The 27,227-nt window shown below is 37.6% G+C and overlaps 1 protein-coding gene across 2 annotated transcripts; it reads right to left on the bottom strand.

Moving 5' to 3' along the window:
- Positions 1 to 2,496: 2,496 nt before the first annotated feature.
- Positions 2,497 to 25,486, bottom strand: si:dkey-117m1.4 (uncharacterized). 2 transcript variants are annotated; one of them, XM_051114550.1, is made up of 9 exons: positions 25,363 to 25,486; positions 16,758 to 16,871; positions 15,086 to 15,161; positions 14,114 to 14,300; positions 13,813 to 13,881; positions 9,636 to 10,582; positions 7,602 to 8,425; positions 7,314 to 7,517; positions 2,497 to 4,994 (listed from the first exon to the last, which is right to left on the bottom strand). In XM_051114550.1, exons 2-9 carry the CDS (start codon positions 16,801 to 16,803, stop codon positions 4,744 to 4,746), a joined length of 2,604 nt encoding a protein of 867 aa, XP_050970507.1. In that variant the 5' UTR covers positions 16,804 to 16,871; positions 25,363 to 25,486; the 3' UTR covers positions 2,497 to 4,743. The 2 variants fall into 2 exon arrangements, with proteins under 2 accessions (XP_050970507.1, XP_050970517.1); XM_051114560.1 differs by having other exon boundaries at positions 25,334 to 25,469.
- Positions 25,487 to 27,227: the final 1,741 nt, after the last annotated feature.

Here is a 27,227-nt window from a genome sequence, read left to right as displayed (position 1 = left end):
CATTCCATATAGTGGACTTCAATGGTGGCCAACGGGTTGAAGGTTCAAACTGTAATTTCAGTGCAGCTTCAAAGGGCTCTACACGATACCAGCCGAGAAATAAAGGTCTTAACTAGCGAAACGATCCGTCATTTTCTACATTTTTCTAACAGTAATATATACTTTTTAACCACAAATGCCTGTCTTTCACTGACTCTGCAATGCGCGTGGGCGCGTCTTCAGGTAATTAATCACATTGGAAAAGTCAGGCGCGGTTAGTTCTTCGTCTGTGTACTTCGGTTCAAAAAGGTAGGGTGGGAAGAAAAACTCCCATCTCATTTTCTCCTCCAACTTCAAAATCGTCCGACATCGTTGTTTTACCTAGTTTTGTAAAGGGCGTTTGACTTTCTTTGCACGTTCGCTTTGAAAACACTGGGTCGGTACTTCCGCGGTAACTATGTTACGCGTCCGTGAATACGTAATACGTGATCGAAAATATTGATGTCAGGCTTGATGCAAGTTTAAGCATTTTACAATTTGTCATTTGGATTGTGGTTTGTGAACTATTATGTTCTTACTGTTTTTTTAACTGCCTGCACAACACATTGTGCCTATTCAACATTGAAAATGAAAATGGTAAGCTAATAATAAATCCACTCATTTTAAAAGATATTTTTGTAGGAGACCAACTACTTGAGATAGCAGGGACTTGATTTCCAACAACATTTAAAGGACAAGTTCACTTCCAGAACCAAAAATTACAGATAATTTACTCACCCCTTTGTCATCCAAGATGTTTGTGTCTTTCTTTCTGCAGTCGATAAAAAATTATGTTTCTTGAGGAAAACATTTCAGGAATTATCTTCATGTAGTGGACTTAAATGGTGCCCCCAAGTTTCAACTTCCAAAATGCAGTTTAAACGCTGCATCTTCAAATGGCTCTAAAAGATCCCAGCTGATGAAGAAGGGTCTTATCTAGCAAAACGATCTGTCATTTTCTAAACAAATTGACAATTTATATAATTTTTAACCACAAACGCTCGTCTTGTTTAGGTCTACAAGAACTCCGGGATTTGTTTCCGGGTCAATACGGTCAGTAGAGTTAGGGTATGTCGAAAAACTCCCATCTCGTTTTCTTCCCCATCTTCAAAATCGTCCTACATCGCTGCAGAAGTACCGACCAAGTGTTTACAAAGTGAACATGCAAAGACTATCAAATGCTCATTACAAAAAAAGGTAAAACAGCGATGTTGGAGTTTTTCAATCTACCCTAACTGTATTGCCCCGATTACATAGACTACGCATCCGCGTAGCAGAGACAAGACGAGCATTTGAGGTTAAAAAGTATATAAATTGTCAATTTGTTGAAAAAATGACAGATCGTTTTGCTAGATAAGACCCTTCTTCCATGGCTGGGATCGTTTAGAGCCATTTAAAACGGCATTTAATTGGCATTTTGGGAGTTCAAACTTGGGGGCACCATTGAAGTCCACTATATGGAGAGAAATTCTGGAATGTTTTCCTCAAGAAACATTTCTTCTTTATGTCTGAAGAAAGAAAGACACCAACATCTTGGATGACTATGGGGTGAGTAAATTATCAGTAAATTTTTGTCCTGGAAATGTACTTCTTAATCCAAACAAACCTTTCTGACTGGAGCAAAACAAATAGGCTAACTTTGTGCCACTCACTATCCAATCAAACCTGTCTGTGCAGAGTTCAATGACACAGTGATCAATATGGGAAGATTATGTACTGCACTTACAAGAACAACTGAACATTTGTTGCTCCATTTAAAATGTAATGAACAATACCAAATTAGATTATTTAAAATGAATGCAGACAGATTGAAATCTTTGGACAGAATTGTGAGGATTTTTTGCTGCTCTTCTGCATTTTCTATGCACCCTATTTTTCCCGTTGGGCGTGGCCACGTATAAATTTTATAGGTCTGGCTTCTGGTCTCATCCGCATCCAGCTATTTTTTACTAAAAAACACCTGTTTGTGTGTCCTACACATTATTTTAAAGGGGTCATCGGATGCAAAGTTCACTTTTACATGTTTGAACATTAATGTGTGTTGGCAGCATATGTACACATCTACCCTATAAAGCTAAAAATCCATGCAGTGGTTTTTAATTAATCTGTAAAAATAATATCCCCTTTTTCAAATCAAGTCACACCGACAGAGGCCACTCCCACAATAGCTGATTGACATGAGCGTCTTACCTTAGACCCGCCTTGACTTTTCATTAAGACCCTAAAGAATCATATCAACTTGTGGAAAATGGGCATCCGATGACCCCTTTAATGTATTATCTTAATTATGAACACACTAGTTTGTAGTGCAAACAGTTTTATCGTTTAAAGCACATTGTTAGTCTTCTCGTCATTTTCCTATATCGGCTAATGAACAGGAAGTCTCGCGCATAGGCTTACTTCAGCATTAAAGAATAAGGTGGATAAGAGCAGCACAAATTAGACCAAGTCTAGAATTACAAACAAAACATTTTTTATTTTTTCAGACAACTTAGAAAAAACACAGACAACACAAAAACAAGCTTGTCTTGCCTATGGTGTATTTACATCGTGATCTTTTTTTGGCAAATATTTACATTCAATATGTACATGAAGTGGAAATGGAAAAAAAACACTTGCCACAGTAAGATTTAATAGTAATGACAATACCACTGTTAATAGTAATGACAATATATATGTGTGTGTACATATATACATCAAAGTTTGAAAGGACAAAGGATAACAAAACAGTAAAGAAGCATAGATATATAAAAAGTAAAAAATGAGGTGTTACGTGTGGTTATCATGTGTTTCCAATACACAGTTTAAAGTTTCGATATGGATTGATGGATGAATACAAAGAAAATAAGTGAACCGCTCACTCACTCATGTCGATTTCTAGAGTTACAGAGCATATAGATGCTTATTTTTCAATGCTGAACAAGCTACGGATTAAAATGAACCCAAAAATAAACCCTCACCCACATGTTCTTTCAAATCTATAGGCCTTTTTTTCCATGGAACACAAAAGGAGGAATTCCGAAGAACGTTCTTGTAATCTTTGTTCATCAGAAAATGTCTTGAAAGTCAGCAATATATGAATCTGTGCACTGTGTTCTGAAGCCATATAATATTTTCATTTGTAATTGCTTTAATTGCAATTGTGTCAGGAAAAAAAACATTCAAAAATAATTCAAAATCATCATGTGAATTTCTCAATTTGTGTCCTACTGAGCAAGGAAAGTCATACTGGTTTGACAAGATGAATAAATGAGGACAGAACTATTTATTTAAAATCAAATAAGGCTTCAAATAGTAGGAAAACAGAAAGTGGGAAAAAAAGTTACGGATATATAGAATTACCAGAAAATGAGAAATGCTAATTATTTAAATGAAATGTTGCAATTGAGGATGGTTTCAAATTAAACACTGGGAAATGTTTGAAACATTTTTATGAGCAAACATAGGACAAAAATGAACTTGGATGACTTTTTTATTTAAATTCTATTTCTTATGTGTATTTTTTCATTTCACTACCAGTCGGAAGTTTTTGAACAGTATGATTTATAATGCTTTTTAAAGAAGTCTCTTCTGCTCACCAAGCCTGCATTTATTTGATCCAAAATACAGCAAAAACAGTACAATTCTGAAATTTTATTACTGTTTAAAATAATGGTTTTCGATTTTAATATATTTAAAAATGTATTTTATTCCTGTAATCAAAGATCCTTCGGAAAGCATTCTAATATGCTGATTTGCTGTTCAAGAAACATTTATTAATATTATTATTTAAAACAGTTGAGTAATTTTCTTAGGATTCTTTGATAAATAGAAAGATCCAAAGATCAACATTTATCTGAAATACAAAGCTTTTGTAACATTGTACACTATACCATTAAGGATGGAGTCAGTATAATTTTTTTGGTAAAGATATTATAGAAATTAATACTTTTATTTAGCGAGGATGCTTTAAATTGATTAAAAGTGATGATAAAGAAATTTATAATGCAACAAAAGATTTCTGTTTCAGATAAATGCTGTTCTTCTGAACTTTCTATTCTTCAAAGAAACCTGAATAAAAATCTGTTTTCAACATAATAATAATAATAATAATAATAATAATAAATGTTTTTTGAGGATTTTAAAATACATTCAGATAGAAAACGGTTATTTTAAATAGTAAAAATATTTCAAAATTGTACTGTTTTTGCTGTACTTTGAATCAAATAAATGCAGGCTTGGTGAGCAGAAGAGACTTCTTAAAAAAAAAAAAAAACATTAAAAATCTGTTCAAAAACATTTGACCGGTAGTGTATGTAGCAGAAAAATGTTTACAAATGAAACTGAGGTTTGACTCCCATCAAGGCACAAGTTGCTCAGTCTGCCTGTTTATACAGACATGGCCAAAGGGAGAGCAAAGCCATTCAGGCTTTCAGCTGGTCAAAAATGTTCATCGACTTTCAAGCCAGCAACAGAAAAACTGGTCATCTGCAAACAGAAAAATTAGTGTTCTTTCGTCATAGATGGAAAAGTACACAACAAGTCTGCATTTCCGTCTGCTTCCCAGAGTGGTACCATTTTCCGTTTTACACACCGGACACGAATCACACAGGACATCACGTTAATTAGAGCATTTGTACTATGTTTACTGTGACTGTACCATGTAAATATTTTCCCTCACATTCCCTTCCTTACACATCTGCTGTTATTTGATGACCCTTCCCAGCAGCGTGCTGATTCACAGCCTCAGCAGACGGACAGGGCGGGCGGACCCTGTCTCTGCTGGGTTTTCTTGAGCAGCTGTATACGGTTGTGGCAGTAGAATTTCACAGCCCTCCAGTCCCGGCGGTTAGTAACCAGCAGGGGGCAGAGCTCCAGGCAGCGCTCGCAGTCCGCTTTAGCCGGCACTCGTAGCTCCATAATATTTTGCACCAGGTGGGACTCAACAGCTGCCCGCTCCGCCTCAGACCAAGGCCGCTTCAGCACACCACGTTTACCTGAGACAGAGAAGAGAACGTATGTTAATCATTATTTCTGTGCAAACACTACACTCAGGCCTTCCCGCTCTCACTCTCCCCCAGGCCTAAATGCATACGCTCAGGTCAATGAGTTAGCTGTGTACTGAAGGTCTCAAGCCTGTAGCTCTAGCTTTATGGCAGAAAATATTTTTGCAGGTTTGCAATAAACAACAACACTGAAATGTTTACTTCTCGTTTACAATTTAACAAAGTTTTGTTAACTGTATACTTTTGTGATGTAAACGTACACATCTGACATTTATAGGGAAGTGTATGGATTATGTCCATTACATCAGTGTTTTTTTTTTTTGACTTTTAAAAAAAAATAAAAAATTTCCTCAGAATTTTATGAAAGCCTGTTTCTGCCACAGAATAAATAAATTTAAAAAGATAATTGCGTTTTTTTTAATCTCACAATTCTGACTTTTCAAGCAATTGTGTTTAAATAACACAATTCTTTTTTTCTCAGAATTGCAAGTTTATATCTCGCAATTCTGACTTTTTTTTTTAAAACTGCGTTTAAAGTCGGAATTGAGAGATAAAAACACATCGGTCTTTTTCCACTTCAGAACTGGATGTAATAACTTGCAATTGTGAGAAAAAAACTGAATTGTAAGAAAAATGTCAGAATTGTGAGATATAAACTCACATTAGTGAGCAAAATCCAAAGAGTTTGGGTTTATTCTCGCAATTACGCAATTCTGATAAATTCAAAAATTGGAGTTTATATCACAATTCTGAGAAAAAAGTCAGGATTGCGAGTTTGTATTATGCAATTCTGACTTTATAGCTTACAACTGCAAGCTTATATCTTGCAATTTTAACTTAATTTCTCAGAATTGCGATTCTGATTTTGTAAAACGCAATTGTAATTTTATATCTCACAATTCTGAGAAAAAAAAAGTCAGAATTGCGTTTTTCACAATTGTGAGTTTATATCCCACAATTCTGACTTTATAGCTCGTAATTATGCAATTCTTAGAAAAAAAGCCAGAACTGTGAATTTATATCTCACAATTCTGACAATTTCTCAGAATTGCAAATTTATACATTTATAAATTTCAAGTTTATATCTCAATTCTGACTTAATTTTTCGCAATTGTGAGTTAATATCCTGCTTTTCTGACTTTAGAACTCGTAATCACGCAATTCTAAAACTATGGGTTTATATCTCGCAATTCTGACAATTTCTCTGAATTGCGAATTTATATCTCACAAATCTGACTTTATAACCTACAATTGTGAGTTTATATCTCACAATTCAGAGAAAAAAGTCAGAATTGCAAGATGTGAAGTCAAAAAAACATTCAGGAACTGTGAGACAAAAACTCGCTATTACCTTTTTTATATTCAGTGGCAGAATCAGCTTCCATAGAATTGGGCTTTGTAAGTTGCAATTGTGAGTTCATATCTCGCAATTCAGAAAAACGTCAGACTGGTGAAATAAAGTCGTAATTACCTTTTTTAAAATTCAGTTGCAGATACAGGCTTTTATAAATAAACTAAATAAACTTTTATAACTAAAATGGTTTAGTTTATATTTATTTTTTTTAAATAAGTTTAATTAAAGTTAGATTATTTTACTATATTTATAAGAATGAATTCATTTAAATATTAAGTCATCTTATGGCCCCCTTGGAAGTTTTCAGAGGCCCCCTGATTGAAAACCACTGCTTTACATGGTCATGCAGACGATGATCCCATAAAACATAAATGTAGATGTTTATATGACAAAAGCATAAACACAACCAGGTATGTCATTATTCTCTTTACAAGAAATCTGAGTAATACATTATTGCTATTTGTTTCTGTATTAGCAGATAAACACAACAAATGCATCTGCTATTAGATTAACTGATCTAAAACTTTTAATGCTAATTTTAATGTCATAAAAAAAGTAACATTAAAAGTCTGTCCTACTTCAACAGACTGGTCACCATGGCTACAGATCAGCAATGTTTACTATCCTTCTCATTACAGAAATCTTTCTCATTATAAAAGAAAAATGCATTCGGCAAATGGAAAAGACAGAAGAGAACAACATGTTATGAGTCAATAAATCTTATGTATGTTCTTTCCTATTCTTACTTGGTGTAGCTACACTGTTTTAACACAGGTTGCACTTATCAGCCCTCTGTTTAGTAACATGTAATTACATAACTCTGGTTTAACTGATCCATGCATTGCACATGTAAACATGGATTAGGTCACAATCATCTGTGTTGTCCTCATCCCCTGTTATTGAAGTGCACAAAGGCATATTATCACACTGTATGACGGTCATACAATCAGACTCACCAGGCTTGGGCTGTCCTGAGGCCTTTTTGCGTCCCGTTGAGAGTGGTGAGCTGCTGTTTATCTTCTTAGGCCGGGGGGATTTACTGTTGCTTGTGGTTTTCTTCATCATAATGGTTGTTGCAGGAGAAGGTGCATCTGGTTTCTCCTTACTCTGCTCAAGATCTGATTCCTCTGACAGCGAGTCGGCAGAGTTTCCTGACAACACTGAAAGGGAAGGGTAAGTATGACTGATGTGTCCAATATTCTTTATTTACACCTGACATGTGCTTGACACAACAACTCACTCACCGTCTAACTCCAGACAGATGTGATGTAAACTCATTCCTCGAAACAAGACGCCATCTCTCTCGCCACATAGTACCACCCGCCCGATCAGACCCATCAGCCCAGGGTCCTGGCCGATGGTTGCACAGCTTTGCGTCACGTGATACTCCTTCTGCAAGAAGCTTTCCAATCGCCGTATGGCAACCCCGTGCTGCCCTTCCTCCTCACCCTCGCTTAACAACAGCAGCTGCGTAAGTATCGCCACCTGTCTGCGAACACGTGTCTGCGTAAGTGCTCGTGGGTGCCGCGAACCACTAGACCGAGCCAAGCTGCGTAGTAAGTCTGTTCCTCGCAGAGGAGTAGCTGGCGAATGATACGGCCGGGCAAACACATAGGGGTTCTGTGGATCGATTCCCACACCGGCACGAGTCTGCAAAAGCATCTCCAGACAGGCTTCAGAGTGCGGCGGGAGGATGAGCGGTTGTACGCGGCCACGTTTCCCTTGGACTCCGACGCGAGGGAGATGAGGGAGGACCATCCGCTCGAAGGGGGACAGCGAGGCCTCCAATGGAGTTAGAGTTTGCGGGGCACCAGGTTGCACAGGGATGGGGCACTGTGGTGTGATTCGGGCTTGGTACTCGGAGATGGTGAGTTTGGAAACTTCACATTCACGGCGGCGATTGTAAAGGATGAGAAGGGCCAGGCTGGAGTGACAGAGGAGACGCCAGGCTTCGGCTGATTGTGGTGAGCGGGAAAGAGAAATGAAGGCAGAGTGCTGCAGCCGCCGCAGGTATAACACCAGGGAGGAAAGGGAGGAAAGAAGCGGGAGCATGTGAGGACGACGCAAACTGAGAAAAGAAAAAACGGACAGGTGAGAAGTGAATTTAAAGAGAATGAATGATCAATTTTAGCAGTGAAATAGAGCCCTATGATTTCTGCGATATGAAAAACGCGGATTGCAGTCATAAAAATGGAATTTACTGTATAATGCAGAATGTCACGGAATTTGCTGAATTTTGGATTAATAAATCAAAACTTCTGTTTAAATATGAATCCTGCATGTTCTGTGTGTCTCTGTGTGAATGAATGGCGCAGATGCGTGGTTTCGTTTACTACACACATACTGAACGCTTGCGGTATTTTCAGCCTCTGCCGCCTCAATATATGAGTACATTAACATATAAACATTCTCTAGAACTGCTCTGAGAGTCACTTCATGAGCATTTTACAGTTTCTTGTGAGAAAAACTATCGTTACATCATATACAAACTTAAAGGTCTTCACAGCAACCCGTCAAAATAAAAGTTCGGTGTAACTCAAAGAAACTGACAGAAATATATTACTTAGTGTAATGAAAAGTACTACTACTAATAATAAAATTATTCTTAAAATTCTTTATTCTTAAAATTCTCTATTCTTTTTTATAGAGTATTTACCAGAAAAATTATTTACCAGAAAAATGTGAAAACAACAATTAACAATTAAAATCAATTAATTAGAGATGCTTTTGATTAGTAAAATTGATAAAACCATTAAAATGGAATCCAGAAAATTAATGGAAAACAGAATTTGGTACAAATAAAACTGAATTTGACAAAAACAAAACGGATTTCATTTATAAATGTAATTTTTGTTAAACTTTTAATAAATTGATAAATTGTGTACGTTTCATAATTCATTATTAATAAGACATACTTTGATTAATATTTCTTAATTTAACCATTAAAACAGAGTCTAGTCATCACCGACAGCTTTGTTGGCAATGAGCCGCCATACAGTGGCATTTGCGCTATGCGCAACCTGAGTTCGAATCCCGGCTCGAGGACCTTTCCTGATACCCCCTCCCCCTTCACTCCCACTTCACTTCCTGTTATCTCTATACTATCCTATAATAATAAAGACAAAATTGCCAAAAATAAATCTAGAATCTATAAAAATGAAAACTGAATCCAGAAAAATTTAAACGGAAAAATCGGAATTTGAAAAAAAATAAAACAGATTTCATAGGGCCCTAGTGAAATGTTTTTAACATTGTGAGATCAATTGAAAATGTCTAACCTTGATAGGTCGGTTTTATCCTCTGCTCCGCTTTCTTCTTCTCTCCCTCCATTGTCCTCTCTTTCTTCTTTCGACGGTTCTGACTCCTTAACATGATCTACAAACACTGGATTGGGCAATGCATCTTCTTTCGTCTTCTCAAAAATGTCTGCCTCCTCTTTATCCTTTTTAATTTTTCGTCCTTTTCTGGGAGGAGTAGCAGGAGTAGGTGGGCTCCTCTTTAAGACAGACACAGGAACGCCTCCTCTCCTGGGTGGAGTTGTCGGGACTGGGGCAGGACTTTTGTGAGTAGGGCTAGAGAGGGCAGGGCTCCTTCTAACTGGTGACAAAGAAGAAGAGGGAGGTGATTGTGGTGTTCCCACCACCACACCTGGCACAGGAGCCACTTGGGGGCAATGTGACTGTTTGCTTGATGACGGGAGACATGATTGTACACAAGAAGGGTCACCAGAGGTACGCGCTTGCTCCAGGGCAGAGCGCACGTCCGGCTGGTGGGCGTGGTGTTTATCCAGATGGCGTGGGAGAGATCGGAAGTGACGGCCACAGTAAACACAGCGCTGTTTCTGTGCCATGGTGCTCTGCCCACGACCCACTGACACATTGACACTATTAGCAGAAACTCCTGCAGGCGGCGGGCACTTAAACACAGGCCTAGAGGGAGCAGCGGGCTGCACTGGGGAGGACGGGAGGGAGTGTGGATAAGTGGGAGGATGGCTAGGGGGTCGTTGAAGTGCTTTCCTCTTAGCATGTGCAGCAGAAGAGGACAGGGCTTTGTGCCTTCTGCGGCGGTGAGGTGATCGCATACGCGCTTCTCCATTGGCATCATCGGAGTCGAGGTCTGAATCGCTAGGCTCAGAGTGAGACAGAGGAGAGGAGGAAGGAGAGAGAGACCAGGACGGTGTGAGGTATTCTGATGCAGATAGTGGAACTGGGCCGGACTCTTCTTCCTAAGAAAACAAAGCACATACATTTCAAAGATCAGTTGAAGAGTGAATAATGTGGAAAGCACTACATTCAAGCTTTACACTTATTTTACTTCTGTAACAGGGCTGTTTCCTCCGAGGAGGCAAGAGAAGCACTGCCTCCTCAAAATATAGGATGAGAAGAAAATTTGTAGAAAGGGCATAATTCACTCGTTTTTCTAAAGAAACATTGTCCAACAGCGACACCAGCAGGTAAAGTTACAACAGGAGTCTGCATCTCTCCTGCCTCCCTTGAGCCCGTTGAGTTTGAACAGACTCCCTAAAGCATGCAGTGAGTTTGGTGGGGGGTAACTGAGAATGAATGGGGGAAAGTCATGTGAGACCAGGCAATGCCTCCATCACAGTATGACTGGATATGACTGGTTATGTTCAGCTGTGATTGGTTCATGTGATAAATCCCACCTCGTGTTTGTGCGCGTTTGCAGATCAGTCTCAATAAACAAATTTTTCAAAAAAATCTCCATGTCTGTGACCAGTATTTACCGAGCTTTGATGACTGATGATCTGAAAAGTTAACTGCCATGAGTTATTATTTTGGAATAAATGTAAAAAGCTTAAATCAATGAGATTCATAGTTAGCTTTAATAAACAGAATATTGATTAAATTCTTAGTGTAAAACAGATTTCGTACAGATATTGTTTAATGAAATTTTACATCTTTCAAGGACTTTTCAAGCACTACTTTTTTGATTTTCAAGGACTTCAATCAGAGATCTCACTTATTAAACAATGTGTTCTCTTTCAAATTCTAAAAAAAATATTAACTAAATAGATAAATAAAAATATATTAATAAAACAAAATGGCAAAAATAAAGTGAAACACATGCAAAGTATTACTACTAAAGTATTACCAAATATACTGCACTTTTACTATAGTAAAACCACCATTCATTTTCTTAAGGGATCTGTATTTGTGTATACTTTATTTCTTTTTTCTCTGTTTTGTTTTTATGACAAATTTTATATGTACTTCCTTAATTGGTTGATGTCTTCTACTGTTTAAGAAAAAAAAAAAAATTGCGAAACCGCTCCGAAATTATGAAACACATTGATTTAACTCATTATATATCTCAAAATATAAATTAGATTTTTTTCCTTTTCTGATACTGGAAAGAATGTCTATTTAACCATGAAAATTTGACTGGGACATGAATTTACATATGATAAAAAAATATACTGTGAGGCCTCCTCATTTCAGAACACCACTGATATACAGCGGGTACAACAAGTATTGAATACGTCACCATTTTTCCCAGTAAATATATATTTCTAATGCTGCTGTTGATACAAATTTTCACCAGATGTCGATAACAACTCAAGCAATCCATACATACAAATAAAACAAATCATATAATTTCAGAAATGAAGTTATGTGTATGACATGGAATGACACAGGGGAAAACTACTGAACCACTGAAATGTATTTATTACTTTGTACAAAAGCCTTTGTTAGTAATGACAGCTTCAAGACACCTCCTGTATGGAGAAACTAGTCGCATACATTGCTCAGATGTGATTTTAGCTCATTCTTCCACAGAGTCTTCAAATCTTGAAGGTTATGTGGGCCTCTTCTATGAATTCTGATCTTTAGTTCTTATTTTGTATTGGATTCAAGTCAGGTGATTGGCTGGGCCATTCTAGGAGTTTTATTTTCTTTTTTCTGAAACCAATTGATAGTTTCCTTGGCTGTGTTTGGGATCAATGTCTTGCTGAAATGTCCACCCTTGTTTCATTGTCATCATCCTGGTACTGTAGGCAAAGCCACTAGAAGGCAAACCTGCAACCATTAGCCAAAAAATCCATAACGGCTAAAACTAACGCTGCTGGTCTGGCAGTATGTGGGAAAGGAGACCAGAGGCAGTTTTCTTTGAATGGATGTCAATGGGGGAGAGGCTTCACTACGCTGAATAAACAGCTTTTTAGAGGAAACGGTTTATCATTTAATGAATCGACAGCCTATCTGCTAATCTTCAACATGTTTTACACTAAACAATACTTTTGGATTAAACTATTTTTAGAGCTTACCACGTAAATAGAAGCCACTGAATTTTTGTGACAGGTGAGATTTATGGCACTTCTCATTCATTCCTATGGTATCCATAAACGGCAAATGAGTGTCGCACAACTTTGACTGAAATTAAATAATGTCAAGGCTGTAATTTGATTGGTTATTAAGGAACACATGATCCAAATTTGCCGTTATACTTTCTCTGTTGTTACTGACATCTGGTGAAAATTTCAAGTAAACAGCACCTTTAGAAATATATTTACTGAGAAAAATGTGACGTGTTTAATACTTATTTTACCCGCTGTATAAATTACAATTTTTTAAGTTTTATGACTGAAAGATGTAGGACTGTATGCACCATGAAGAGTTTTTTTGACCAGAATGTGGAGGCTGAAGGTCTTCACAAGCATCTATATTAATTTAAATTATGTTTCTTGTAAATTAATAGCTATAATTGTCTTAACCTTAATTAAACTGTTAATCTGCATGTTGTAATCCACAGCCACTTGTAAATTTTATGGGTCTGGCTTCCGGTCTCATCCACATCCAGCTATTTTTAGCTGTACAAAACAGCTAATTTAGCTGCTTGATATTGCAAATTGGTGTTTTCCCATATTAGTTTAATGTATTATCTTAATTATGAACACACTGGTTTGTAGTGCAAACAGTATTACCGTTTACCGCACGTTATTATTCTTCCCGTTATTTCCCTATAGCGGCTAATGAACCGGAAATCTTGCCCTTCCGCATTGAAGAATAAGGTGGATAGTTTTTTATTTTAAAAGCATTTTATAAATGACTTAAAACAATACCCTAAAATAATAGTTGAACAACCAGTTTAAAGGACGCTGATGTAAAAACACGTACTGATTAAAAATGCACATTAAAAGTAGAAAAGTGTTTTTAAAAAAGTGTAAAGGGTCAATTTTTCATAATGACTTCACGGATTAATCAATTCCAGGAGGAACGCTTAAGCTGAATTTGATTGAAAAGTATGTCTGGGATTAGCGGATGAAACTAGGAAAATATAGGAGATATTAGTGTGCTGTGGTGCTTATGTTTATGATACGTTCACACTGATAGCCATTGGCGCAGCAATCATTTCAGCAAGAGGCCTGAAAATGACTGTTGCTTGGTAACTGGGTGTGTCTATAAGTGTATTCATTTAAATGTAATGTATATTTACCTTCTTAATATTGCTCTCGTGGTCTGAGCTGCAATCAAAGCTACTAGGAGGCACAGTGCCATGGAAACCCTGAGAGAGGGATGCAACATCATTACAAAAAAAGTCAATCATGTGACACGAGAGTGGGACTATAAAGTCCTTCCAACAGTCTAAGCAACACACATAAATGAATCAAACACTATGCATATATAAACTCCTCTAAATTATAAACTCTCAACAATTTGTATATTATTAGTAACAGTAAGTGCAAAAGGAGCTCAAAGCATTGAGATGTGCTAGCCATTGTCATGGTTACACTTACCAGAGCGTTTTCTCCCCATTCGGTCAAACTGTAATCCACAGTGATCTCCTCCCCCTTAGTGATGTCGCGGATCGCTATGACAATCAGTCGCACTTGATTTCCACAGTGCACCTCACGAATGCGGCAGTTTGGTGGTGGGGGGTACGAGACGGCCCCCCTCCCTCCGCTAGAGCCCTCCTCACTCACACTGCACGAGAGAAAACTACATCAGACAGCAATACAGCAAACAAAACTGATAGAGACAACCACATCACAGCTGGGAAATCTTGCAGACCCTGTTTTCTAAACCACGGAGTGGCAGACTAATGCATGACAGTCATGCTGCCTCAGCCCGTACACCTTTCATTATTAACACTAATAACGTATCATCTTCTCAAATGACAAATCAAAACGTCCCGTCTGGTGTGAACTCATAGTATTGGATTTAGATTAATATAGTCAGTTACTGCTACTCTGTGTATGCTAACATATACTTGCTGAAATATTTATCTGAAGATTAACCCTCAGCTCTGAAGCCCATAAAAGCCTGGCATACATTCCCAACCAGAGCAAACGTCATTAAATAAATATTAATTCATAATTGCAGAACACACTGTTGCCCCACACACGCGTCATCATTACATATATAGATATATATAAACATATATCTCTGTCAGCACTATGACTAAACAGCAATAAACAGATACAAACACACACATAGCGTAAGCCCAGCAACACACTATGATAAACACGCACACAATTCTCTCACAGGCCCAACAATAATAAACACATTGCAATAAACACACACACACACACACACACAGCTTGCATTCCAGTAATCCCCCACCTCCATATACTCACAACAGTATCTCTCAACCACACAACAAACACAATTACTTGCTATCTCCTGCTAGCACGCACACAGACACACACGTGCAGTATCTCTACTCAGACCACACACACACTCAGTCACTCAGTCACTCAGTCACTCACCAGAGCTGAGCAGATTGTGTTTCATAGTACGGTCCGTCAGCAGCAGGCCCTCTGTGTTTGTCCTCATGACCATCACCTGAAACACATATAATAGAGTCTCACATTGTAATTTACACACTCACACTATCTCTGAAACATACACACGCATAATGTGATCCAACTTGTTGGAGTGATGACGTACACTGCGATGAGTTATGGTACATTCACACTGCCAATGATTAAATCATTGGATGTTGGCATGTAGGCGTTCTATGTGACCTCCAGCTAAATTAGAGCATTCTGGGAAATGAAGTGTTCTTTCATCCTACATAAATAATTATGTATATATTAAAGATTGATTACATACACTGCTGTTCAAAAGTTTGGGATCAGTAAGATTTTTAATGCTTTTTAAAGAAGTCTCTTATGCTCATCAAGGCTGCATTTACTTAATCAAAAATACAGAAAAAAACTGTAATATTGTGAAATATAAATTATTATAAATTATTTGTGAGATGCAAAGCTGAATAAGCCATTATTCCAGTCTTCAGTGTCACATGATCCCTTAGAAATCACTGTAATATGCTGATTTATTACTTTTATTATCAATGTTGGAAACAGTTGCGCTGCTTAATATTTTTTTGGAACATGTGATTCTTTTTTCAGGATTCTTTGATTAATAGAAAGTAATAAAGAACAGAATTTTCCAATTATTTCCAAACAAAAGTCTTTGCTATGACTTTTTATCAATTTAACACGTCCTTGGTGAATAAAAGTATTCATTTCTTTCAAAAAAAAAGAAAAGAAAAGAAAAAGAAAGAATACAAATTTACTGACCACAAACTTTTAAATGATAGTTTGTATTGTTACAAAATATTTTTATTTTAAATAAATGCTGTTCTTTCAAACTTTATATTTATTAAAGAATCCTAAAACAATATCAGGTTCCAATTAAATATTAAGGAGCACAGCTGTTTTCAACATTGATTATAAATCAGCATATTAGAATGATTTCTGAAGGATCATGTGACACTAAAGACTGGAGCAATGATGCTGATAATTCAGCTTTGCATTAGGAATAAATTACATTTTATATACTCACATAGAAAAATACATTCAAATAATATTTCAAAATATTACTGTTTTTTCTGTGTTTTTAATTAAATAAATGCAGCCTTGATGAGCATAAGAAACTTCTTTTAAAAAAAACATTAAAAATCATACTGATTCCAAACTTTTTAAAGGTTTTAAATATAAATGAAATCTATTATTTAATATAATTTAATTTCAATTAAAATATAAAATATATTATTTAACATTAAATTTAAACATGAATTGCAATTCTTTATGATTGTGTGTGCTTTCATTCAAATTTCAAAAAGGCATTAAAATGGAATTCAACCGGAATTCTCAATTCTAAAGACCTTACTGCACTTCTTTTGGTAGCTTCTGACTACATAACTTTTGGCATAAAACTTATCAGTTGTTCAGATTGCTTCAAATTGCCTACTCTCATTGAAAATCAACTTCCTCTGGTCACTTTGTTGCTGCTAACTGCTGTCAGTGTCAACACCACTTCAGCCCGGCTCCTGATACTTCCCAAACCACTTCCTCCGTTTTTTTCACATTTTCTGTTTTCTTTATTCTTGCGTATCAGTGAAAGTAACAAAAAGGATAAAAACACACACTTTACCTTTCTCTGGTCCATAGCTGCTCTCAGACAAGGCTCTCCTCCTCATCCTCTGTAGCAAAGACTCTGTCACACACCTTTACTGGCGTCCCTTTCCTTTTCCTTCCACAGCCACGTCTAAGAAACACACACACACACACACACACACACCACATTAAACAAACAGCCTGACCGACTTAATCATCAGCAAAACATAAATCACAGACAAATCAATAACCTGGACAAGTCAGGGGATCAATGGAAATAATAACACAAATCAGGTTCAATTTTGCGTACTTTCATGTACGAAAAACATGTGGCAGGAAAACATGTAATTAAGACTTGTTTAAAGCACCTATGTAACTAAAAATAGCACTACCTATGCAATTAAATGAAGCCTGTCATCTGATATAAATCATGATGTGTCAAGCACATCAGCAATATAATGTAATGCTCATCTTAGCAAACACCACTAATTAATCCACTGATCATTCACTCTCCTTCAAAAGGAAGAATCAGTTTAGTGGAATCCATATGTACAGATTCCAACATAACACTGATCTACAGCCAGTTTTACTCACAAATCTATAATCATTAAAGCTTCAACAGAGAGTAACTGACCACATAAGAGTGTGTGTGCAAGCTGCCATTAATAGAGCTGTGTATGAAAGCCAAAGCTCCGCTTTCCACAGATGCATCTGTGAATGCTTAATTAGACAAGTGTAGAGATGTGCAGTCTCTTGGTTACAGATGTGTTCAGTGTGTGTGCGTGCCTGACGTATTCATTGAGCTGTGATAAGACTCAGTCTTGCCGACTGGATATTGATCTGGCCGACCCTCCATCTGGACCCAAGAGCATATGTTTGCGTCTTTGTGTGCATGCAGGCAGGCGGATTCGTATGTTCATTCCTCCATCCACCATTTCAGGTCAGCTTTATAAAGAACTGTCATATAAATGATTCTAACGACAAGTCTAAGAGTAGTTGGGAGTATTAAACTGATATAAATTAAATAAGGTTGTGTATAGAAGTACAGTACAGAACTGTTCAATAAAATGTAGTGCTTTGTGCCATGGTGTTGATTGTTCAGCACTACATTACTATATGCTTTTTATTTACAATTTTTAACCAGTTCAAATTAAAGCCACAGTAACACCAGACTGCTTCATTTACTTCCATTCATATGTTTAGAAATGTGTGAAAATTACATGCACATGCTCTTTCGAAGTAATTTTCTCTTCATCTTTTGTCATCGGTGTGCCAAAGTTCAAGTCTGGTGAACTCTAACCTGTGAATTTGCAGAATGAAAGATATTTATCCAACAGAGCAGTGGTTCTTAACTTTTTCCAGTGCTCCCCTTAGTCCGAGGCAATCCTCAAATACTCAAAGACCCTTCCATCTAAGTTGATATGTACCCCTGGTACTTTGTTTCCAGAAAACTTCATATTTTTTTCTTTTTTTTAAATCTATACGACCAGTGTAAAGTTTTTGAACTGTATGATTTTTAATGTTTCTTAAAGAAGTATCTTCTGCTCAAAAAGCTTGCATTTATTTGATCCAAAGTATAGCAAAAACAGTACAATTTTGAAATATTTTTACTATTTAAAATAACTGTTTTCAATTTGAACATATTTTAAAACGTAATTTATTCCTGTGATTTCAAAGCTGAATTTTTAGCCTCATTACTCATCACTCCAGTTCTTCAGAAATCATTCTAATATGCTAATTTGCTGTTCAAGAAACATTTATTATTATTATTATTATCAATATTTAGAACAGTTTAAAACAGTACATTTTTCAGGATTCTTTAACAAATAGGAAGATCAAAAGATCAGCCCTTTATCTGAAATAAAAAGCTTTTGTAACATTATATACTATATCATTCAAAAGCTAGGAGTAAGGATAATTTTTTTTTTTTTTTATAATAAGATTATAAAGATTTCTATTCCAGATAAATGCTGTTTTTCTGAACTTTCTATTTATCAAAGAAACCTGAATTCAGCTTTGAAATCACATGAATAAATTACATTATATGTAATATTTTCAAAGAGAAAACTTATAGTAAAAATATTTCAAGATTCTTTTACTGTACTTTGGATCAAATAAATGTAGGAATGGTAAGCAGAAGAAACTTCTTTAAAAAAAACATTAAAATTTTTGAATGGTAGTGTATGATGTAAGTTTAATGATCTACATATTTATTCCTAGTATTTTTTTTGCATTTTAATTTAACATTATTTTAATTTAATTAATAAAAAAAATGATTGGGGGACCTCCTGGAAGGCTGCTGAGGGCCCCTAGTGGGACCCAGTCATCTTGTTGAGAATCACTTCAATAAAGGTTCTAAATGTGCAATCACTTTAGCAAAATTAAAGTAAAATTTTGCATGCAAAAAAGATCCAGGGTCTATTGTCTATCATATAAAGAAATTAAGCACAACCCACGTAGAGTTCACTGTGATTAACTTGAACATGAGTGCAATCTAAAAAAACTTGCGTAAATCTAAATGTGACCACTCCTTAATCGTCAGATTGACCCCTTGGCTGAATTTTAAGAACACACGAGTGATGTGTCCAATGAGGCAAGTGACATTTTAGTCAACGGGCCCAAAACTCTTGCCTCGAGTCGTGGCGCCATTATCAAACCCTAACACATACACACTCATTCGCTCTCTTTTTTTGTAATTCGGTGGTTTACCGGTGTGTTTCCAAAGTTGACCGTGAGAACATGTTCCACAAGTTCCACCGAGATCCATTTGAATAACAGTCACTGTTTTATGTGGACATACTCCTGTCCAGCCTGTCAGTAAATCTGATTACACACACTTGTGTAACTCATTCTCCAAGTCAATACACTGCAAAACGGACATGCTTTTAATCCCTCCTCGTTCCAGCAGCTAAAATCTGTTTCCCTTTCGTTCATTTGTGTATCTCGACTCTTGTTTATCTCTCTTTTTTCCTCTTTCCCTCACGTACACACACGCAAAATCCTATTCAACTCCAAACAACACACAAACAAGTCAAATCAGAAATGCACATGTGCAAGCAGAAAGACACACATGTGCACGAGAACACACAAACACGCACCTCTCCTCTTTATAAGTCCGCAAGTGCACAAACAGACACACACACACCATCCCCCCCCAGTTGGACACACATGTATGTGTTCACGCACATGCAAACACACCCTACCATTTAAAAGCCTTCGTACACACACACATACACTATTACACACAAATATCCTCTCTTCAGCTGAGCTCACATGCACGCACACACACTCACCCCTCCTCCATCTCAAGCTCACATGCACACACACACTCACTCACTCACACACACACAGACAAGCTCACTAAAGAGCACACACACTCTCTCACTCACGCTCTCTCAAATAACCAAGCCAGAGTCTCATATTCTCTGTCTCTCTCAGACAAACACACACACACACAAACACGTACATAAACACGTACACAAAGTCTGCAGCAAATGCATTCTCTCTGAAGATACTCACTCACTCACTCACTCACTCACACACACACACACACACACACACATTTTCCTGTCTGTCTCTTCCTCACACACACGTTTGAATAATGTAAACATACACATGCAGGCTCTCAGTCTGAAGACATGCACACACTCACGCAATCAACACACACACGCCTTTGTTAAAAACACTCTCTGCCTTATTCATTCTCACAAATAAATCACACACACAATCTAGAGTCTTCCTCCTCAAACATATAACATATCCGCCTACACACACTACATGTTCACACACACACACACACACACACACACACACACACACACACACAAACTCCCTTCCTCTTTCATAAACAAAGTAGATGCATAAACACTCCCTCTCTTCAACACACACACTCTTCTGTCTTTCACAGAAACACAGATGCACAAACATTCACACACTCACACAGTCTTTAGTCCTCTCTCTCTAACACACACATACACACACACACCCTTCTCTCTGTAAAGCACACACACGCACACACACACCCTGTCTCTCGCATGCAAACACACACATACACACACACACCCGCCCTCTCTCTCTGCCTCTAGAGCACAAACACACTCACCCTCCCCTCCACAGTGAGCCACTAGAACAAACACGCGCACACACACACATATGCGCACACACACACACAGCTCTAAACACACATACAAACACACAATTTCTCTCACAGTTCCACACAAACACATTTTTTCTTTATCTGTCTCTCACACACACTCTCTCTCTTACACACACACACCCGCCTCTCTGCTTCATGAGCACACATACATTCACCCTCCCCTCTTCACTCAACCACTAGAACACACACACACCTCAGACACACGCAGGCCTACACACACACAAACACACACACACACATAGTCTTCTCTCTGTTTCCAAGACACACACTCTCCCTCCCCTTCTCTTTCAGTTTCAAACCTGCAAGCATGCGCGCACACACACACACACTCACGCACACACACACACACACACACACACACACACATTTCCTCACCATTTTCCCTCCTCTCTGCCTCTCACGCACACACACACACACCCTCCCCTCTTCTGTTCCTCTCTCGTTCTCTCTCTCTCAGACACACACACACACACACACACACACTAGCCTTTGCTTTGCTCACACACACAGTCTCGCTTCTCACTCTCTCACACACACTCGCTCCCTCCCCTTCGCTTTTCGTCACAACATACTCTCTCTGTCTTTCTCTTAAACAGACACACACTTTTTTGTCTCACAAATCTGTCACTCAAACCACTTATTTCACACAACATCAAAAATTACTGTGAGCGCACTAAGATGGGATTAATGCTTCTTTACCACACCTAACCGACTGTCCATCACTTCAGATCTCGTTAGTATCTCAGTTCTCCAAGAGAGCAATGAGATTAAATGGAGAATATACTCAAGTCTCCTGCTTCTCAGATGTTTCGCCTGAGTAAAAGACCCCAGTTAGAGTCTCAATCTAGCGTTTCAAAAGAGATCTCAACAAGTGCATTCACATGCACTTTTAGAAGTTTGAAGCCTTAATCATTTTTTATTTTTATTTTTTACTATAAACGCTTTAGCCAAAGTAAATCGTACCAGTTTTTGTGAAATTGGAGTACGATTGTAGATTGGCTTCGCGTGACATGTATGTGCGTTAAAGGAATAATTCAACTAAAAATTACAATTCTGTCATAATTTCATGTCAGTTCTATCCGGTGGAGCACAAAATAAGACATTTTCAAGAATCCTGGGACCCACACAACATTGGACCCCACTGACTTGTAATGCATGGCACAAACAAAACAATTTTCCAAAGAACTTTGGAAAGGGTTCTACAAAAGATAGAAAGCCATACACGATTTAAAATCAACATGAGGATGAGTTAAAATTTTAAAGTTTGTCCCTTTAAGTGGACTACAGTTTGCTTCTGCTTTGTCCTTGTGCTCCAAAAGACCGAAGTGGTGTGCAACAAGCACAAGGTATTCTACCAGTTTGTATTAAATATTCGATTACACATTGTATCTCGTATGCTCGGACAGACAGATTAAGTGGCTGTTTACTGACATATAAACTGTAATTAAACTTTATTTGCAGTACTACTTGCACACAATGCACATTTCTTAATATAAAGCCTAAATATGTTTTAATGTCACTATTGATAAGGATTGTATGATCTTCAAATAATATCAGTCTTTAAATGCTAAATATTTAATATGTATACTTGCAATAGTTCTTCTTTAGCACAATCATATATATACGTAAGTATATCTTTAGTTGGACTTCACCACTATTTCTGCACAATTAAAGTGCATTAAGTACAAAATTAGTTGTTCCAATTTAGCAGACTTTGAATATACCTGTTTAGTATAATAAAAGCACAATTACAGGGTATTTTTATTAAGTACATAATATGTAAATGTATTTGTAGTATACTTAGCATGAAATTAATGTATTTTAAATACATTTTAGTTTTCTTTTGTTTTTACTCGGGTTCTCTATTAAACATGCTAGGTGGACAACTTTGACCACTGCGCCCGCATCTTCCAAAGCATCTCACACATGACACAGTGTTCTAAAAATGCAGCGTTTAAGTTAAAAAAAACGCATCTCCAGCCCTTTAGTTTTTTCAAAACGCAACAACCAGCGCAAAGGCTGTCACTCGACTTTCGCCAAAACCTGTGGTACCTCGATCCGAACTGCACAAATAAACAGTCTTGCAGTCTGTAATCAAGTTATCAATATGATTTCAAACATTTTTTTCATGAAATTCTTCCAAGTTTAGATGATCAGATCTAAACTATCACATTAGTTTTGTAGCTCTGTACTCCCAAGTGTATATATGTCAAGAACTGTCTTGTAAATTTTCATTTGTGCCCATTTTTTCTCTTTCAGATTATTATAGGAGAGACATGAGACAAAATTTCATATGCCTTGATTAAGCATAAGTGAGGAATCATTTAAGTCTCCTAAAGTATGAAAGAGCAACAATAAAAATGTCCTCTGAATCAGCTCAGAGTTAATTGAAAACCCCTCCGTTCAGGTTTTTCTTTCAAACAGCTTCAGTGAAGCTGTCTCACTCTATTTTAATCGATACGTATACAGGCTTTACACACAATGTGCATTTTAAAAACGCTCCGTTTCTATATCTGCCCTCTGTCTCTCTCTATAAATATATGTATTTCGCTCTCTCACAAACACACATACTACCTGTTCATCCAGCTCTCCCTTCCAAACACAATCAACAAATACACACATACACTTTCAGTTATCTACTGGCTTTACACACAACTCCCAGTGATTACACATAAACACTCACTGACCCAAACACTGCTGTTCTCTTTTCTCTCTCACACACACACACACAGACTTACACAAACACTCTCATTCCCTCCTCCCCTCAGTAACACACGTGTGCACAAACACACGCACACACACACACACACACCCCTCCCCTTCACCGAGTCTCAAACACACTTCCCCTGTCTCTCACGTATACACATCACACACATCAACGGACTTCACACACTCTCTCCCCACATTTAAAATGCACATCTTCTTGAGCACCATGTGCTACACACTCCCACACACCTTTCTCTTGACAAACACGCACACCTTGACAATAACACCTTTTAGATGGTCCACTCCACCCCACCCAAACACACATATGCATACACATGTTTGTTTTTCTATCATGGTGGGGACTTTCCATTGACTATTGTTTTATATTGAGCTAATGATATTTTTGATCACTTGCCCTCATAGTTTTTATATTTTCAGTATTTAGTATATACAATAACCCATTTCTCTCACAACAAGTATTGTCCGGTTCTCACAATGTTGGTAATTTCAGGTTTTACGGTTCTTAAACAGACATTTGGCCCCCATAAGGTTTATGCACAACCTAAGCACACACACACACCTTTTCTGAAGACTCTATCACATATACACACCTTTTATCTTCTGTCACATGCAATCACACACTCATTCTGTCTCACACTTTCACTCTTCTCACGTTCACATGTTGGGTTTCTATGGTTTATGGGGACATTCTATAGACGTAATGATTTTTATACTGTGCAAATTGTATTTTGTAACCCCTAACCCTAAAATCTAACCCTCACAAAAAACTATTTTACATATTTAGATTTAGAAAAAACTTAATTCTGTATTATTTATAAGCTGTCTTCCTCACAGGGACCAAAAAAAAATGACCCCACAAGGTCAAAAATGATTGACATTACTATCCTTGTAGAGACATTCGGTCCCCATAATGTAGGGAATACCAGGTACACACGCGCACACAGCCACAAACACACTCAGTCTGACAAACACACACACCAGCATATTGTGTCTGTCTTTGTCACGCACACTCACTGTCTTTCCCTCCCTCTCATGCTCTCCCTCACATACACACACACAAGCAAGCACACACACACTCTCTCTCACACATGCACACACATATACACACACACACACACTGTACTTGTTCCTTTCTCTCACGCTCTGCTCTCTCCCTCCTCCCTTCTGCACACACACACACACACACACTCAAACGCGCTCTCCCTGTGACACAGACACACGCAATCACACACACACACTTTCTCTCTCTCTCTCTCTCTCTCTCTCACACACACACACACACACACACACATACTCCCTGTGACACACAGACACACACGCAAATCACACTCATACACACACACTCCCTGTGACACACACGCACTCACACACACACACACGCTCTCTCACACGTCAATTGTTTATTCAGAGTTAACAGTGATGAAAAACCTACATTCTGCATCATTTTTAAACTGAAAATTAATAAGTTACACCGGACTGTCATTTAAATGACACTCACACACCTGATTCCTGTGACAACAGAGCAATAACGTTATTTATAAAGAACAACTTAACTTCATAACTGAATAAATAAAACATTTCTTTAGCTTTGTTTACCTTGTTGTTTACCTACAACCTAAAGTTTTAAAAACTTCAGTCATTACGATAATTTTGTCGTAACAGAAATGTGACATTATATCTGGCAGACGCTTCTGAGCTTTAAAAGTGAATGTCATCTCTGGAAATGTTACTTTTTTCTCGAGTCTGTTTACTCCCTCACCCTCGCGGCTGTGGCGGTTTGCTGCTCTCTCCGTTGCTGTCCAGCGTCGGCGGCTCCCGGTAGTCGAAGAGCGAGCGAACGGTCTCCGCCATTCCCGCTGATGAGCGCTGTCCTCTCACGAGCAGCGCTCGCGCTCTCCCTGTCTATGTACAGGTTCTTTTAGACGATACCATTTACTCAGACGGGAGGGGTGGATGTGCGGTCCGACAATAGGTGCGCTTGTAATTCAGCACTTGTAAGTACTTCGATGGGCATTTTTGCTCTAAACTCACTTGATTTATAACATTTCATTTTGGTTTTGTTTGCTGGTGTGAAATTCTTAAACTACGAAAACACAGAAACCTAAACTCCCTCATATTAAAGAAATGGTTGCAACCTCTAGTATAGGTTGGGGTGGTTTTTCTGTTTCTAAGCGAAGTTGATTGTACTCATCAGATAATATTGACAGGTCTGCCACTGTCTGTTTTTGTATTTAATTCATGACTAACTTTGATTAAGTAACAACATTGCTTTATACCGTATGTTTTTTATGTTAACGTAAATACAGTAGTGTTTTCTAAAGCTACCTCCAAGCAGTTATCCTTAGTTATGAGCTCGGTGTTGATAAATAAAGGCCCTGGAATAGAGAAAAATATCACATTTTGAGAATATAAGTATTTATATATTCTTTAATACCTAAATTCCCCTTTCAATAATAATAGAGGAGATATGGGCCATTCATATGCGCTCCTAAAATATTTTTAAATTATGTATTCTCATTGAGACTATTCTGAATTTCTCTATCACACCACAAACCTCTGACGCACACATCTAAACACACCCTTCCCCCACTCTCATCCCTCACACACACAGGAGCGCGCACCATCGCAGACTCTCTCTCTCTCTCTCTCTCTCTCTCTCTCTCACACACACACACACACACAGACAGACAGGCAGCCTACAAGTGTGCATACTGAGACTAGTATGCAATAACACACTCAAACATACACATTCACATACACGTAATGTTCAGATAACAATCTTTTGCAATGCACATGTATATGTAAATGTTCTACACACACACACACACATAGGCTACTTTACTGTCAATTAATAATTCACCCTTCAGTCTCCTTGGACCATACACATACATTTGGGTTTCCATGTTAGCAGTTTTTGTATATAAAAATAATCATGTTCATATTGCACAAACTGTATTTTCTATCCTCTTACCCCAACCCCACCCCACACAGCAAACTTCAAATTTTCAAAAAACCTAAATTTCTTTGAAAACCTAAAATTCTTTGTGATTTTTAAGCTTGGTTTTCTCACTTGGACCAAAAAATGGCCTGACAAGGTCAAAATTTAGTTGTATTACTATCCCTGTGTGGACCAAATGTTATGTAGGGAATAGGAGCACACACACACAGACGCGCACACACACTTGCATATGTGTTTTATGGTGACTCTTCATAGACATAATGGATTTTATACTGTACAAACTGTATTTTTTATTCTTTTAACCTAAATCTAAAAACTCCTGGCAATTTTGAATTTTAAAAAACGCAGTTTAGTACATTTTTAAAGGCATTTGCTTTACAAGGACACAGGAAGTGTCCTCATAAACCATATTTATGTAGTAATACCCATGTCATTATACACATTTGTGTATTCGTGCACATTTGCACACACTCACACTCACACTGCAGATCTCACAAAGGCATGTGTTCACACACACACACACAATCCGACTCTCACACAGATTCTCCCTCCTACGCAAGCGCACACACACATTCCCCCTTTCTCGCCTCACACACACACACACACACACACACACTCTGTAACACACCCCTCCCCCTTCCATTCTCTCTCTCACACACACACGC

The sequence above is a fragment of the Labeo rohita genome, chromosome 1, assembly GCF_022985175.1.
Source record: "Labeo rohita strain BAU-BD-2019 chromosome 1, IGBB_LRoh.1.0, whole genome shotgun sequence".
In the NCBI taxonomy this organism is placed as follows: domain Eukaryota; kingdom Metazoa; phylum Chordata; class Actinopteri; order Cypriniformes; family Cyprinidae; genus Labeo; species Labeo rohita.
The sequence above is the reverse complement of the archived record's forward strand: the minus strand, read 5'-3'. Positions and strand labels throughout refer to the sequence as shown.

Bases quoted from the DNA above. Each gene is read 5' to 3' on its own strand.
- si:dkey-117m1.4 (XM_051114550.1), bottom strand. From the start codon at position 16,803: ATGAGGAGGAGAGCCTTGTCTGAGAGCAGCTATGGACCAGAGAAAG. The intron at 15,162-16,757 runs GTAAAGTGTGTG...TATGTGTTTCAG, and splicing joins CAGCTATGGACCAGAGAAAG to GTGATGGTCATGAGGACAAA. The intron at 14,301-15,085 runs GTGAGTGACTGA...TCTCTCGTGCAG, and splicing joins ACACAATCTGCTCAGCTCTG to TGTGAGTGAGGAGGGCTCTA.